General features: G+C 47.9%; 2 protein-coding genes across 3 annotated transcripts in view; one reads left to right on the forward strand and one right to left on the reverse strand.

Annotated features, from left to right (window-relative positions):
- Window positions 1-17,495, reverse strand: part of TG (thyroglobulin) — a 231,022-nt gene that overhangs the window by 71,069 nt on the left and 142,458 nt on the right. The window lies entirely within an intron of this gene.
- The window catches only part of SLA (Src like adaptor), a 38,778-nt gene that overhangs the window by 16,610 nt on the left and 4,673 nt on the right, over window positions 1-17,495 (forward strand). For both annotated transcript variants that reach the window (XM_068983749.1, XM_068983748.1), the window contains 4 exons: window positions 8,191-8,290; window positions 9,126-9,212; window positions 12,600-12,703; window positions 14,819-14,950. In XM_068983749.1, the coding sequence (XP_068839850.1) occupies window positions 8,191-8,290; window positions 9,126-9,212; window positions 12,600-12,703; window positions 14,819-14,950 (423 nt within the window). The remainder of the gene's footprint in view (window positions 1-8,190; window positions 8,291-9,125; window positions 9,213-12,599; window positions 12,704-14,818; window positions 14,951-17,495) is intronic.

The following is a 17,495-nucleotide window of genomic DNA, read 5'->3' on the forward strand; positions in this document are numbered from 1 at the left end:
AGGTCAACAATGTGGACTTCTAGACAAACAGGTGTTCTGAGCACGACTGTGAATGCCTGGGAATATGGATTTGCCCATCTGTTTTCTCCTCAACTAAGCTTTCCAGACTATTCCTGATTAGTTCCCAGAGACAAATATCATAAAACCCAGAGAGACAGCAGGGCTTGCTGAAAATAGGACAGGTCTCAGAGGCAGATGACCTTGTTGGGCTTCTGGTATTATCCTGAGGGGGCTGCCTGACCACAGAGAAGTCACTCAGCCTCCCACGAGGCAGGCTGTCAATGGAGATCAGAGTAATTCTTCCCCAACAGTGATGAGAGCACAAAGCAGCTACCTGATACATGTGGGTGGAAGCACTCCTTTTTAAAAATTCATTTAAGGTTATCTGATGGCACTCAGTTCAGTTCAGTCACTCAGTCATGTCCAACTCTTTGCAACCCCATGAATCGCAGCACTCCAGGCCTCCCTGTCCATCACCGACTCCCAGAGTTTACCCAAACTCATGTCCATCGAGTCAGTAATACCATCCAGCCATCTCATCCTCTGTCTTCCCCTTCTCTTCCTGCCCCCAATCCCTCCCAGCATCAGGGTCTTTTCCAATGAGTCAACTCCTCGCATCAGGTGGCCAAAGTATTGGAGTTTCAGCTTTAGCATCAGTCCTTCCAATGAATACCCAGGACTGATCTCCTGTAGGATGGACTGGTTGGATCTCCTTGCAGTCCAAGGGACTAGGCTGTGTCTAAATGGCCTTCCCCACTGCCCGCCCCCCCCCCAACCCCCGACCCTGGAAAAAGTTTTAAAGTGGGGATTCCGTAACTTGTTCCCAAAGCATCCCAACAAGCTCATTTTCTCTGCAAATTCTATGCATGTTTCAGACTTCAGTTTGGGGCCAGACGCAGGTGGAACAAAGTTGAGTAAGACCCAGGGAATTCCCAAAGAGCTAGGAAATGGCATATTTCCACCCTAACAAGAGAATTCAGTCACCTTGCTGTGATCTTTTTCCCCTCCCTGTTTCTAACTTTCTTACCGCCCCGACCTAAAGTGAGATCTCACTGGCAAAGGTAGTAAGTAACACAAACCCAGACACTGCTCAGACCCCTCTCTCTGCAAGGTGGAAAGAATGCTAAACTGTGCATTTACATAGCATCAAGAGTGCTGCCCAGGTGGGTGGAAAGAGGGGTGGGTGGGGCTCTGGGGAGGAAGAAGGGGCAGGCAGTCTCAGAGCCAGGGGACTACTTCTCAGTGAGTGGTGTTCAGACCACCTGCCTCGATCCCCTGAGTAACCATCAAAAATGCAGATGCCGGGGCTTTCCTGGTGGTCCAGTAGCTAAGATTCCATACTCCCAATGCAGGGGACCCAGGTTCCATCCCCTGGTCAGGGAACTAGTTCCCACATGCCCCAGCTAAGCATTCACATGTCACAGCGATAACCAGACACAGCCAAATAAATAAATAATTTAAAAAATTCACATTTTGGGGCCCCACTCTAGAAGTGCTCATCAGAATCCAGGGATGGTGGGAGGGGGCAGCATGCCTGATTTCCTACAAGCCTCCTGGTGCCTCTTAAGCTGCCTGAAGCTTGCAGAGCACAGATCTGCCGCCACACCAGCATGCAAGGAGCAAGAGAGGAGAAGCCAGCCTGTCTCCCTCATGTCTCTCTGTCCTTGTTTGTAAAAAGGGGAAATTCAAGTTATTTGGTGCTTATATGCACCAGTCCTGAGGCCACATGCTTTAGACACATCAACTCTGGATTCTCACCTAGAGCTGAGGTTCATCCCTATTAGCATCTCCACTTGGCAGCTGAGGAAACTGAGGGATGAGATGGTTCAGTTACTTGCCCGAGGCCGTACGGCTGGGATTTGGGAAGCCAGTGGCCTGAGTCTAGAGTTCCCCTACCCCCCTGACATTATATGCCTGGAGGGAATGGACTTACTAAAAGGACAGGTGTTCCCTAGGATGAGGGACAGTGTGGTCACCAGACCAAATGACACAGACACTCAAGTGGCCTTGTGAAAGACAGACAGAAACCCATGTCAGATCTCTGACTAGAGGCACTTTTCCCACCCGGTCTCACTGACTCTACTGCCGGTACATACGATGGCTTTAGGACGAACATCATTCAACTTTCACACTGAACGTGTAATATTTGTACATTTCATGGATACCATGCAAATTATGGCCAACCCATCAAACCTGACTTCACATTGCTTAGAATGGGATTAAAGATTTTTTAAAGTAAATTAACATTAAAAAAAAAAAAAACAAAAAACAGTAGGCTCAGAGGGCTAGTGTTCCAGCATACAAGGAGTTCCCTGGTGGCTCAGATGGTAAAGAATCTGCCTGCAACACAGGAGACCCAGGTTCAGTCTCTGGGTTGGGAAGCTCCCCGGGAGGAGGGCCTGGCAACCCACTCCAGTATTGTTGCCTGGAGAATCCCCATAGACCGAGGAGCCTGGCGGGCTGCAGCCCATGGGGTCCCCAGACTTGGACATGACTGAAGTGACTCAGCAGGCACGCGGTGTAGGTGGTGCTCCGCTGTGGCCAGGAGAGCAGGTGGTCAAGAGCAGAGTCTGTGACCGCTGCTGTTAGGTTACCTGGTTCTGAAACTAGGCTCTCAACTTGCTGGTTGTGTTTGTTGGCAAGACTCTCCACCTTGATGTCCCATCCGAGCGCCTCAGAGTCTGCTCCGCCCCACACTTGCCCATCTAATTGACAGAGAAGTCAGAACCTCTCTGGGCCATGGGGGTCTCACTTTCCAGCCCATCACAAAGGGTCCACAGGCACAAGTGTCCCATGATGACCAAGAGAACTCAGGAGACCTGCCATCAGGCCACTCCGCCCAGCCCTGTCTCATTATTTCGGTGTGTGTCAGGGCCGGGGTATCTCCTGTGAAACAGAACTAAAAGTAAGACCTTCGTTGACTCCTCCGTAGGCCACGAGTTTGAACATGACTCAAGGCAATGCAAAACAAGAAGCTGAGCTCACTAAGCTGGTTAACTCCTGTCCCACCATCTGCACTGAGTAGCTTTGTGTAAATTCTGAAGCCACAGTGAAATTGGCTTTTGTCCCAATTCGTCATGAGCCAAAGGTCAACTGGGCAGAGCTTGGTAACTAAGTCCCAAGACGAGCAAAGCAGCTTCGTGACCTCACCATGAGCTTGGCAACCCCCATGCTCTCCCCTGAACATGTTTCTGAAACTCCTCCAGCCTTGCTTTCTTCACCTTTTAAATAAGAAGATGAAAGTGAAAGTGAAAGTGAAAATCACTCAGTCATGTCCAATGCCTTGCGACCCCCATGGCTATACAGTCCATGGAATTCTCCAGGCCAGAATACTGCAGTGGGTAGCCTTTCCCTTCTCCAGGGGATCTTCCCAACCCAGGGATCGAACCCAGGTCTTCTGCATTGTAGGCAGATTCTTTACCAGCTAAGCCACCAAGGAAGCCCAAGAATACTGGAGTGGGTAGCCTATCCCTTCTCCAGTGGATCTTCTCAACCCAGGAATCAAACTGGGGTGGGTCTCCCGCACTGCAGGCAGATTCTTTACCAATTGAGCTATCAGGGAAGCCCAAATAAGAATATATGTTCCATACATTTATCATGTTGTATTGGAGCCAAAAAAGTAAAGAATGCCTGCTTTTGCAAGATGGTTATACATGGGATCTACTAAAGGCTTTCTGCATTTTAAAAGAAATGATAGGCCTTACCTGGTGGTCCAGTGGCAAAGACTCAGGGCTTTCAATGCAGGGCCCTGGGTTTGATCCCTGGTCAGTGAACTAGACCCCACATCCCACAACTAAAAGATTCTTCATACTGCAACCAAGACCAAATGCAGCCAAATAAACTAAAAATTTTTTTGCACTTGGATTGTAATTTTCCTGTGCAGCTAATTAATATGGATTTTTCTCAATGGCTAAGGCCATTGAAATTCATATAGTAAAAAATTAGTTTGTATTGAAATGCAAAAAAGCACAGATACTCTTTATAGTGACTAGTTATGTCTCCAAGACTATTAATATTGTAAATATAGCCTTGTGGTTAGGATTTACTAAACCTACACATCAGTAGATTGTACTTGTTAATACAACTGAAAAACAAACAAAAAATGAATGATAATGCTACTCTAAGGAATAATAATGGAAAAAAAAGGGCCTGTCCTCTTGTGACCAAGTAATATTTGTGGCTAGTAAGTTCTGCCTCGGTCTCCTTCCGCTTTTGGATTCATTTCCTATTTTACACTTTTGTACAGTGTGTTTAATCTGACTCATTTTTGCGTTCAGCTATTAGCAAATATTTGGTCTCTTGAACTGCATCTTCTGTTCTCACCAAATGGCATTTATTTTTAGAAGATAAGAATATTTGTAAATTTACGGGACTAGAGGTTTTGCAAAATTCAGAACACTGCCGGCTGAGACTGGCCTGGGATCACAACGGAATGATAACCTCACCCCCTGCCGTAAACATGATACCAGCTACCACTGACTGAGGCAGGTTCTGTTCATACACTTCCTCATGAATCCTAACCCGATCCGAGAGGTCCAGTGTAATAGTTCCCATTTTAATACATGAAGAAATCAAGCTCAGATGAGTTAAAAATAAATCTCTCCCCAACTCACAGAACAATTATACAGAGGAGGTGGAATTTAAGCCCGGTCTGATTGATTTCAAAGCTGGTCCTCTCTTCTGAAAGCTCTCCCTGGATTTCTTCTTTGTCTGCCCAGCATGCATCTCATCACTTAATTCGGTTCCTTATCTTGAGTCTGCAATAATCCTGTCTGCTTCCTCTGAGCAACTCTTCCCTGTATCCTTCATTTATCTGACTTAATCCAAATGCTCTGCTCTCCACAAAGCTAGGGACTACAGAAGTCCATAATCCTGTGTTTGAGCTTTATGAGCAAACTTAAGTTTCCTGTTTTGCATTAATTTCACCTTAGGGACCAAAGTGCATGGAAACTTAGGTGTGATTCTAGCCCCAGACCTTACTTAAAACGGCTGCCCTTCCCACAAAAGTACAAACCAAACTCTATCTCCCCCTGACTCTACCTTCTGGTTTTCCAGTGCTGGGGAAACAAGGTGGTGCAGTGGGCCTAAAACCCCTCGCAAAAGACCAAGCAAGGGCCGTGACCTTGAAGCCAAAGGTCGGACTCAAAGTTTCTCAGTGATGTTTAAGTATCATAGCTATCAAAAAACATCATTATTACGGAAATTCCACAGGAAACTCAACTTGTGAAATTGAAACCCTCCAGCCCCTGAAGCCTGTTTTCCCCTCCTTGAAACACTTTTTTTGTACAGGGATTTTGTTTTTGTTTCTGTTTTTAACATTAAGAAAAGACGGTTGCTCTGTTCCATAGCCTTAATCTTGAATCAGAGATCAAAGCCCCGGCTCCTCTTGTAGACATACAGCTTGTTTCAAGGTTCCATTGCTGTCACAGATAACAAAGCTGTGCATCTCATTTTCACGCTTGTTTTTCAAAACGGTCTGGTTCTGTCACCCCACCCCCACCCCCTACCATCCTGCTTGCCACTAATCAGGCTCCCTTCTCCTGAACCCTTTCAAAAGCTCAGCACGACGGCAGTTTTCCAAAGGCCTAGTAGCATCAGGACCTCCTCATGTGTTCGTTTGATAAACCTGCCTTGAGCATCCCAGGCTGGGTGCACAAGACTGCTCCTCCTGGAGTCCAAGGCCATTCCCTGATGGTCACACACACAACACATACAAGCCCAGCTCACTGCCTCAAAGGCAAAGCCCAGGGCTGGAGAAGCAGGACCACAGGAAGGCTGGGCTCCTGAGCATCAGGTGACCTCTAAGTCGACAGAGGCAGGAGGGATGAGAGAGCGGAGAGCAAAGTGTGGTCCAGGCGGAGGGAACAGCCTGTTGACTGGCTTTGCAGATGAGTAATCTGGCCAGCTGGGAAAAACACAGCGGCCCATCTCAGGGCATCACAGGCAGTGGAGACCCTGTTACTAAGTGGTCCTTCCACAGTTGGGGGCTGTCAATCTAAGAGGAACAGATTTCCGTCATGAAGACATGTTCCAACCCCTCATTTTCCAGAGTAACCCACATCCTGGAAGGGAAAATGTGACCACACTCAGAGCTGCGAATCAGCCTCAAAACCAGGACGATTTACCAGCATCTGGACAAACCTTATGCACCGGGCCTGGCTTCCTGGCACGATGCCTTCCTCAGTCCCCTACCTAACATTCTACCTGCAGTTTTGTGCCCTTTTTCTTAAAGAGGACCTCCAGATCTGCAGAGGTTTCATGTCCCACCGAGTCTGGCTCCACCCCTTGTTAGAACTCAGGACTTTGGGCATGAAGTCCAACTGTAGCGCTGCCGCTAATTATGGCACTGGGTCTGGGCTGCACGAGGGAAGAACTCTCTTGATTCAGCAAAGCAGAGTGTGACGGAGGACTCCCCACAGGTGCAGGGAGGGTCAGAGACCTCACAGGTCAGCCTTCCCCGGGGACTCCGCTCCTTCTCATGAGCCCTCCCCCACTCCAGTGACCACGGCCACCATGAGTCACTTTTGGTTTCCATCTCACACGCAGGGACACTTGCTCTTACAGGGTGTGTTGTGTGTGACTCAGCTTCCCCAAGTGAACAATCCATCTGAGGACACTATTCCATGGCCATCACTCATTTCTCATTTATTCTTACTCAGCCTTGTACTTAAGCTCTCTTTCAACTTAGTCTGATGGGGACTATGTGAGTTGGAGACTACAAGACAGATGGGCTGGGAGGTGTGAGACTATGTGAGATGGAGACAGATGGGCTGTAAGGGACAGGGGCTAGCGGTTCCAGCATGAGGCCTTCTAGATCCTAGAAGGTGGCCACCAAGCCTGCCTGGGGTGAACGAGGCAGGGAATGACCCCTCCTTCCATGACTGTTGTATTCTCTAGAATATGAGTTCCATGACAGCAGGGAGACTTGGCTTGCTTTGTTCACCATGCTTGGCCCACAGTAGTGGCTCAATAAGTAATTGGTGAATGAGTGAAGAAATAGTATGTTACCTAGAATTTTGAGTTCAGATGCCTGGCCAGCAAACAGACTAATAAATGCAACACCACAGCAAACAATTACTGTCTTGGCCAATTTGCTGTTGTTATTGTTCAGTCACTATCATGTCTGACTCTTTGCGACCCCATGGACTGCAGTACGCCAGGCTTCCCTGTCCTTTACTGGTTCCCGGAGCTTGCTCAAACTCATGTCCATTGGGTCGATGATGCCATCCAACCATCTCATCCTCTGTTGCCCGCTTCTCCTCCTGCCCTCAATCTTTCCCAGCATCAGAGTCTTTTCCAGTTTGTAGGATATGCTATTTCCCCAAAGATGTACCCTGATATTACCCTGTAGCTAAGACACCTGAATTGTGGCAAATCACTAAGGCTGTGAAACAAGGCTTTGCTTAGTGACAAAAAGCAAACACACATGCTGTCAATCTATCTTTAGTCTATAGTAAGCTGTACTAACCTCAGCCAGAATGAACCAAAGAGCATGCTTTCCTTTTCAAAACTGCACCAGAATTACTTTCAACATATGTATGATGAGTACTTCATTTTTTTCCTACCTCCCCACCAGCAAAGGTCCCTGTAAATAGAAATCTGACATGGCATCTTACATTCTATGGGGAAGAAGGGATTTGTTGAGTTTCAGAGTTAATAACCTCCTGGTTCTGGTGGGTCCCCAGAACTCATGGTGCCTAACCCTGACACCCCACCTCAATAAGTTGCAGATGTGGAACTCGTAAGCCCCAAGGAGGGTGCCTAAAGCCATGGTAATAAGACAGGATGTTTTCACAGCATCTCATCATTCACGGGTGTTGATATATACTTTCATCTTATCTCACAAAAATCCTGGAAAGAGGAGTTATTAGCCCCATTTTAAAGATGGGAAAATGGAGGCTAGTAGGCATTCCAGGACTCGTCCAGGAGTATATGGATCAGTAGATGCCAGGGAACACCCTGGAGTCAGACCCTGTGACCTCAGCTCAAAGACCTCTGCATCCCCATTTCCCAGAGGAAAATGTCCAGGTCAGGGCAGGAATGAGCAGGAGAGTAGGTCACCTGACTCACCGTTCCTGAAGAGAGGAGGACCAACTGAAAATTGCTGTTTCAAAACAGTTAGCTGCCTTTTGCTGCGAAGTCCCCAGGAAGGTCTCACCTCTGCCCCCAACCTTGGTTTTGTTTCCCCAGAACTGGACAGTGACTTTCTGGCTGTGCTGAGCGACTACCCATCTCCCGACATCAGCCCCCCGATATTCCGCCGTGGGGAGAAACTGCGTGTGATTTCTGAGTGAGTGAGCTTTCCAAAACTTTTATGATGCCCCCAAAGAACTCGATGCTGGTGGGAGCTGTTAGATTTTCTCTATGGTTGTCTGGTTCCCCATGGGCCCTGGTGAGGTGGAAAAGTTGGCCCAAACAGTGGGCCTCCAGGCTTAATCCTCCTGACTGCTGCTGGTGCTCTAAAACTTTCCCTGGCTCCTAGTTGCCCAATGGATAAAAGTGAAATTTCTTAACTTGGCTTTTGAGACTCTTAATGATCCAGCTTCTATTTCTTATGTTGGCCTCATCTCCCCGCAACACGGGCAAGGTTGAGGTTATACATTAATGCAGACTGAGGAAGAGGACTCAGGGATCTGGGGGGGAAAAAAAAGAAAAACTTCTGATGATAAACAGAAAGGTATTGCCTTCTGACCTGTTGTCTCTTTTAGATTTGAAAAAGGCTGTAGAAGACATAGGGGCTCTGAGCCCCTTTTATTTAGGTCCTCACTGATGTAGACATGTGAAACTGTCTTGGTTACATCTCAGGGTAATCTAATTCAGCAGAGTAAACATTTATTTTTTAAAAAGCCTCCAACCACGGAAGATAAGCTAGAAACATCAGCTGCTGATCCCTGAAAGGTGGCTATTGCCAGCACGTGGGAAGACTTTCTGTTTAGATCAAAATGGGGGGATATACTTAAAAACTAAATTTCCGTAGGGAGAAAGTCTAGTTAACGTGGCCAAAGACAGACCCTAAAAAAGGAACATCCCAGTGCACCTGGGATTAAATCTGGTTATTCTGTTCATTCATTCAATCACTCACCACTTCCCCAGTCACTCTTTTCTATTTGTTCTTATCCTTCTAGTGAAGGGGGCTGGTGGAAAGCCATCTCTCTTAGCACCGGTCGAGAAAGTTACATTCCTGGAATATGTGTGGCCAGAGTTTACCATGGGTGAGTACATTTCTAAAATAGAATCAATAAAGCATGATCTCTGTGAGAATGCAGGCTTCCCTGTGGCTCAAATGATAAAGAATTTTCCTGCAATGCAGGAGACCTGGGTTCAAACCCTGGGTTGGGAAGATCCCCTGGAAAAGGGAAAGGCTACCCACTCCAGTATTCTTGCCTGGTGAATTTCATGAACAGAGGAGCCTGGTGGGGTTACAAAGAGTTGGACATGACGGAGTGACTAAATTTCATTTTATGAGAGTGCATAGAGAGATCCCAGCAGGGCACACTGGAAAGGAAGGTGTTAGTTCAGTAGGGTCACTTCTAATCTTAGCTCAGTCTCTAAGGACAGAGGTGTCCTTAGGTTAACCCTTTCTCTCTCTAAGACTCAATTTCTCCATTAGGTAGATGAATAATGGACCTCACAGGTATAATGTGATGTTGCTATAGCAATAAGGATTCAGGAACTGTGATCACAAGAGGCAGCAGACAAAAGTCAGCCAATCTGAGGCGCAAATCCAGAGACTGTCACTTAGTGGCTGTATGAGAGTGGGCAAGTATCAGCTTCCTATCCCCACTCATTAAATCGAGAGCATAGTATAGAATGATAGGAATGATGATCTATAGTAATGGGACCAGAGTCTGGGGCTGTTAGGAGAATGAAAGAGGATGACACACAGATTCTTGGAACTGGGCCTGGTGTTGCCACCAGTTACTCAGCACATACTGTGGGTGCATGGGCGCTCAGTCGTGTCCAACTCTTAATGAGCCTGTGAATGGTAGCCCGCCAGGTTCCTCCCTCCATGGGATTCTCCAGGCAAGAATACTGGAGTGGGTTGCCATGTTCTCCTCCAGGGGATTCTCCCGACCCAGGGATCAAACTCATGTCTCCTGAGTCTCCTGCATGATCAGCTGGATTCTATGCCACTGAACCACCTGGGAAACCCACTCAATACAGACGAGCCACATTCTTATCCAGTCATATCCAGCATACGGAGAACATGCTGCCAAAAATGCTTACACACCCACCCTGACAAGTGGAGAAGTCAAGCAGAAAAGAAGCCCCTTTAAATAACAGAGCATGCAGATGAGAAAGCAAAGATGTTTCTCTCCCCTGCAGTCATACAGAAGAGGCCACGGGACATGACAGGTGGCCCTGGTGGCCAGCACACCCCAGCCAGGACAGGTGTGGCTCAGCCTGGCTTCCACTGTGGGGCCTTGGAAAAAAATTCCTCAGCCTCCATGAACCACAGTCTCCTCATCTGTCCAGCTACCAAGGCCAGAACTTGGCATACAGGACGGGAGAAAGGAACTCCACTTTTCACTTGAGGGGTCCAGAAATAACTTCCCTACAGTCAGAGAAAGACTCTGCAAGCCACTTGCTTACCTTGGGAAGCAGAGCAAACTGCCTAAGTTTTTTGAAGCGTGGAACCCAGTGCATTTCATTCAGTGTTACTGATTCTGATGATGAATATCAAGAGTTGTCCCTGTGCTGAGGATGACAAAGCTGAGCAGAGGAGGGGCAGTGGTGGCTATGAGAGTTACTTCCTAAAAGAGACGTGAGTCATGTAACTCTGATCAGCTGTGTGTCATTGATCCATCCATGCACTCAGCCATCAGCCATCAGCACCTTCACGCTGAAGAGGCAGCGCTGAATGCCGGCCTGAGTAGGCACGAGGGCTGAAGAACCCAGATGAGTAAGATGCAATCCTGACCCTACACAGCTTCCATTATTATAGGTGCAATAATGTCCTGAAAACACAGAGCAGGAAGAGAGGGGGTGCAGCATGATGGCCACAGAATTGGAAAAATGCAGCCAGTTTAGCAGTGTCCACTGTGACGTGGGTGCCCATTTGCTCAGTCGAATTCAATTCTTGTGACCCCATGGGCTGCAACTGCCAGGCTCCTCTGTCCATGGGATTCCCCAGGCAAGCATACTGGAGTGGGTTGCCATTTCCTACTCCAAGAGTGGGTCACTTCAACAAATTACTTAATCACGCTGACCCTCAGCATCCTCATCAGTGAGGCAGAGAGTATGCTCTTGACCTTAGGTGGTTGATACAAAGGTTAGATTTCAAGTGCATGACACGGTATGGGCCCATAATTAGTATTCATGCATGGACGTCATTATTGCCATTGTTTTATTATCTTCATTTTTATAAGTGAAATTTCATGAAAGGACTTGAAACGATGAATGTTTATCACTTATGCTAAAACAAACTAACATGCCACGCATCACAGAGAACTAAGGGAACAGCTGAAATAGTTGGCCCAATATGGCATCACCATGATCTTACCAACAAGAGCACTCTTGGAGACCAGCACATAAGTAAAGCGCTATCTGATGTTATGTCTGCAGGTTTCTCACACATGGTGGGAAGCCTCAGCCAGCCCTGCCAATGGCCTGCTTTCATGCCAAGGGGAATATTAAAGGGTGAGAAACAGTAGAATGTTAATACTCCCACAACACTCGCTCATCCAGATGTGATCAAAAGCCAGGGCCCATTCACTGAAACCCAGCATCAATTAAGAAGGGGTGACGACTGCTTCCCAATACACAGCAGCCAACTGCTAACAGTGGTTCTGCAAAACCAGTCAGGGCCCTTCACCCCAGAACACAGATTCCTTTGTGCCCCTAGCTGCTTTCTAAAGCATGTTCAAAGTGCCCGTTCTCCTCTGAAGGTGAACATTCCATTGGAAAGCTGGGCTACAGTATTATAACTGTTTTATTTTGAAGAGTGAAGTGAAAAAAAAAAGCACAGAAATGCACGGAAATGCATCATGCAATGACAGCTGAGTTTAAAAACGTGTTGAAAAGGAGGAAACAGAATGTATGCAGAGTGGGGCGTCAGGTGGTGAAATCAGGCACCGCCATTTCTTTCATTTTCTTTCTTTCTTTCTCATGTTGACTTATTCTTTCATGGCTATATACCAAGCTTAATAACCTGGACACCCAGGTGAGACAAAACCCCAAACGACAGGCATGGTCCCTGCCCCCGTGGATGGAGGAGCTGAGTAGTCAGAGTACAAGGAACATAGACATTAAATAAACTACCGAAAAGGTCCCTTATCATGTTTTAAGATGCTTTTATATAATACGGAATGGGTACCATGCAGCTGGCATTTGAGAAACAGGATGAGAAAGATGCTGTGTGCCTCTCCGTGTCATTATTCAATGTAACACCTGCCTTGCAATGGGCACTCAGGAACTATTTGAAAGATTTAAAGAATGGATGAATGAACCATTGATTGCCTTGCTCTTTTTCCTGTTTGTTTTTTAAATCCCAGCAGCGGGTGTTATGTTAGCTGGACCTGGATCACTTCTGCATCCCTCCTGTCTTTTGGTGGGGAGGGTACATTCGGGGCACTCATGGCTGTCTTTCTTGTCCCCAGTTGGCTGTTTGAAGGCCTGGGCAGAGACAAGGCTGAGGAGCTGCTGCAGCTGCCGGACACGAAGATCGGCTCGTTCATGATCAGAGAGAGTGAGACCAAGAAAGGTGAGCAGCCTTGAACCCATCCTTCCATTCGGGGGTCAGAAAACAAGCTTTGCTCTGGGCTGACTCATGCATCACCCGGCTCAGGTTCCCTTCCTCCCACGATGCACACGAATCAGCCCATGCAGTGAGCTCCCAGAAGCCCGCACACAGGCAGTGTGGCCAGCACCGAAACCAGGGCACTGGAGCCAGGCTGCAGGGAGCTGGTGGGGCACTGGCTCAGGCTCTGACCCACACCAGGCCTGGCAGACTACCACTGCAGAATTTCCCAACAACTGAGAAAAGATGAAAACGCCAGTGGGCAGTGCCCGGGCCAGAGAGGATATGGGCCGCAAAGCTCTGTGACTGGGGCAAGTCACGTACTTCTCTGACCTCAGTTTTCTCATCTGTGAAATGGAGAGGAAACCCCTTCCTTGTGAGATTGTGGTGTGATTCAAATGTAATAATATTTATTGTGCTCTCAAGACACAGCAGACCTTCAGTCTTAGTCCCTGCTGTGCTCTACAATGAAATCAGGCAGCCGAGAGGACTGGGACGAGCAGATTCACCATGGCCTTCACCATCGTAATTTTCATACATCCTACGCACTAAGTAATTCAGTGAAAAAGAAATGGTTCAAAGCAAGAGTCTCCAACTCTAGTTTGGCCTGTATAAATCACTAAGAAATCACCTCCTCTTGCTAAGCCTCTTTTCCTTTCTCTATAGCATGGGATTAACAATGGGAATGTGTTTGGCAGGTGTCTGGAATAGGTGGTGGTGGTTTAGTTCGCTAAGTTGTGGTCAACTGTTACAACCCCATGGACTGTAGCCTGCCAGGCTCCTCTGCCCATGGAATTCTCCAGGCAAGAATACTGGAGTGAGTTGCCATCTCCTCCTCCAGGGGATCTTCCAGACCCAGGGATCAAACCCGGGTTTCCTACATTACAGGCAGATTCTTTACCAACTGAACTACAAGGGAGCCCTTCGAGGGAAGTCTGGAATAGAGTATGCATAAACTCACAGAAGCCAAACATTAATAGCTGGGGGCTACTCAGACTAACTGAGAATTAATATTAACTTACTGAATATAGAAAACAGCTCCAAGATCTCAGCCTGTTTCTTGTACAATCACCATCAAAGAAGAGAAAATGCGGTTTCTGAGACTATCTCCCATGCACTTATCAAGCACCAGAACTACCTGGTACTGGATGGAGCGTTCCAGTAAAATGAGCATCAGCTTTCCTCTGGGGAAGCAGGGACCTTCTGAGCGATATAATGAAGAATCCAGGACCAACCTTTTTTCTTAAAAAACCTAAATATGCAGGATGAGAGCAAAAGCAAGCAGAGGCGAAACTTCCTGTTCAGGTCCCAGGGGGTCTCCTGAGGCAGGAGACCCAGACCCAGGCAGGGTCAAGGGGTGGTGGGGAAGGACCCCAAGTGTAGCTGCCAGAGCTGATCTAAAAATAGACTGAGCCGCTGCCTGGGTGGGGGCGGCAGGCTCTGCTCCCTCGGGTATGCAAAGTTCTCGTAAGTTTCCACCTGCAGCTCTTGAACTGCTCGCTGTCCTTTCAGTCCTTGTTGCCATTACCGGAAGACACACGCTGAACTGACGCAGAGGGTGGGCCTGGGAGAGCAAGGGATGCTGGCCACTAGAGAGGCCTGCTGCAGGAGGGCAAAGGTCCCACCCGCCTCGGGGCGGCCACTTCTGAGCTGCGTGCCTCCAGCCATCTCACTCTGAGTCTCAGTTTCTCCAGCTGTAACAGTACCTGAGGACCATACCTCCCAGGGTCTTTCTGAGAATCAACAGAGAGGTTGCTATGAAATAGCTCAGGCCCTGACCCAGCATATGGAAGCCAAAACTCCCCACTCACTGCCTTGTGAGTCTTTTCCCAAATTTTAAAAAGAGCATTGCAGTACAGTTAATGCAACTGGACTGCTCAAATACCACGTTCCTGGAGATTCTAAAGAGTGAGCTACATCCAAACAGATGAGGCTCGAGCAGTTGTTGCTCAAAACACAAGAGCATGTATCTGGGTACCATGGTCGTATCACAAGGCTGAGAAGGTCTGTCCGCCTCCATGGTGGTGGGCTCCTTAGCTGGTGGCCCTGGGGTGATGACCTGTCCTCCACTCCCTGCAGGTTTTTATTCCCTCTCAGTGAGACACCGGCAGGTGAAGCATTACCGAATCTTCCGTCTGCCGAACAACTGGTATTACATTTCCCCGAGGCTCACCTTCCAGTGCCTGGAGGACCTGGTGAATCACTATTCCGGTAAGAAACACACCATCAAGACTGATGCATGACATCTCTCTTGGCTCACTGCCTAACCCCCCAACCCCAACTCCAGGCACTCCGTCTAGGCTGCTCCCCTAGACCTGCCTGGTGATTTACTTTGCTCTCTTGTCCATCCTGCCTTCTTCAAACGCTCTTTTCTCAGTAATTCAGACTGCAAATTTCAGGCTAAAACAGACTGAATGTGAATGCTAAGTAAAACGCAGCCAACCTCAACTTCATCCTCTCTCTGTCTGTAAGTGAAATGAATCAGGATGCCCCTTACAGTCAAAACCACAAATGGTCTGCACTTCCTTAAGTGGGTTGTACACTTGGGCCTCTGGGGCTTTGCTCTGAAATGCCCTTCATTTCCCCCTTTCTGCATGTCAAAGTCCTCATCAACTTTCAAGGCCAACAGGAAGCCAGCTCTGTGATGAAGCCCTTGGAGTTAGAAGACGAATGGCCTGTTTTTTCTCTGCTCCCCTGGCATGCCAGGTGTTTTTCTCCCTAGAATTCTGGGCGTTCCGCCTGGTGACCTAGTTAAGTGTCAACTAGCCTGTGTTTCTCAACAAGCTCTTAGAAACCAGGGATTATACTTCATTCATCTGAATGTCCTTCCTGGGCCCAGGAGACAGGTCCAAGCAGGCCATGCTGACCGGAGCATCCTCCAAGACGGCGGATGCGGAGCGGGGTTTGATGGAGGTGACGAGTGTAGTGCATGGAGTCGGAAGAGGAACTGTGAGTTAGACTGACCTGAACGCCAGGTCAGGAGTTAAGAGTTTCACCCTATGGAAAAGGGAGAAATGGCATTTGGAAAAAAAAAAAAAAAGTGGCTGAAAGCTGGCTCTGAAACCATCTTGTGTTCAGATCCCAGATCTGGGCAACCTTAGGCTGGCGGCTCACCTTTGAGTCCATTCTTCCCTGGGTCACACAGACGCTAAGTGTTCCTACCTTGAAGACACGGTGAGAGGGCACTGAGTTAGCACAGGGAAAGTGCAGATGAGAGCGCCGCAGGCATAAATGTGGGCTCCTGCTAGAGAGCCACCGTTTGAGCCGCTGTTCCCTGGCCAGGAGGGTGCCCTCCTCCCCGCTTCTGCCATGTGAGAGAAAGGAAGACAGAAGTCACTTTCACCACACAAGCATCTTCCCCCTTCCACGTTCTGGATGTCTGAACCCAAGCCCTGGATTCTTTAGGATGTGTGATCCTGAAGGGCCTTCCAAGGTGAAAGGAGGCATCCACGGTGCTGGGTTATCACACCTGGCCTGTGAGAAGGGCAAGTCAGGAAGAAGGAATGGTCACTTGGGAGACCCACGGCCAAACTTGCCTCTGGGCTCTATGAGTTCTTGGGTGAAGACCTCCACCTCGTGGAGCCCACTTCACTGTTCACGGAAGGCGGATGAGAGCGGCCCACCTACAGGTGGTTGCCACGATACCTGAATATGACAGCTCACGCAACGTGTCTATCTGAGCTTGGCACACAGCGGGTGCAAAATAAATGATAGAGCAAATATTACTCCTATGACACCTGAACACCTAGCAGCGTAGCTAAAAATGAAAGAGGAAGGGAGTCCTGGAAGCAGTCAGCTTTTACTGATCATGAGTAGAAGTTGGTCGTGGTATTTGGCTTTTAATAAGAATCATCTGAGAGGTGTGGAGACCATAAGTTTTGCATAGACAAAAGCAAACATGAAAAGGATGCTGGCCCAGCAGAGATGTTTACAGAGCAGGAGGTCCATGAGGCTTTCCTGCCATGAACCCCCGAGGATCGCACGGCAGCACAGAAGCATGCCTTCCGAAAACGCGCCCTGGGTCACTGCACCAGCACAGGGGTCGAAGGCAGCAGTCCCCTCTGCGAGTGACTGAAAAGGGTCTGGGGCCCTGCAAGGATTCTGGTACCTTCAGGACCCCATGGTGGGAGTAATGTGGCCAATTTACGTCCCACCACATTCTTCCTAAAGGCGCAGAATCTGAGAAAGCATGCAATCAGGGGTGTGAACAGACTTGTTTTATGAGTTACTTATATTTATTATCCAAGTGCCTTTGGGCAAATTATTTAATAAATTAATTATTCAATTCTATTATTCAAATTTGCTATTATTGAATTTAATAGTTTTGGAGCCTCAGTTTCTGTATCTATGAAGTGAAAGTGAAAGTGTCAATCGTTTAGTTGAATTATCCAACTCTTTGCAACCCCATAGACTGTAGCCCGCCAAGCTCCTCTGTCCATGGGATTCTCCAGGCAAGGATACTGGAGTGGGTGGCCATTCCCTTCTCCAGGGGATCTTCATGACCCAAGAACAGAATCTGGGTCTCCTGAATTGTAGGCAGATTCTTTACCATCTGAGCCAATAATTTTGGAACCTCAGTTTCCGCATCTATAAAATGGGGATTAAAATGCCTCTTACAGGATTATCGTTAGGACCAAAAAAAAAAAAAAAAATCATGCCTGTGACTGGCTGTGACCTTGAGCTCATGACTTGACCCCAAGGTCCTTGGGTTCTTCATTCCCCAAATGGGTACACAGTACCAACAGCCAGAGCAGTT

The sequence above is a fragment of the Capricornis sumatraensis genome, chromosome 11 (assembly GCF_032405125.1).
Source record: "Capricornis sumatraensis isolate serow.1 chromosome 11, serow.2, whole genome shotgun sequence".
NCBI classification, from domain to species: Eukaryota; Metazoa; Chordata; class Mammalia; order Artiodactyla; family Bovidae; genus Capricornis; species Capricornis sumatraensis.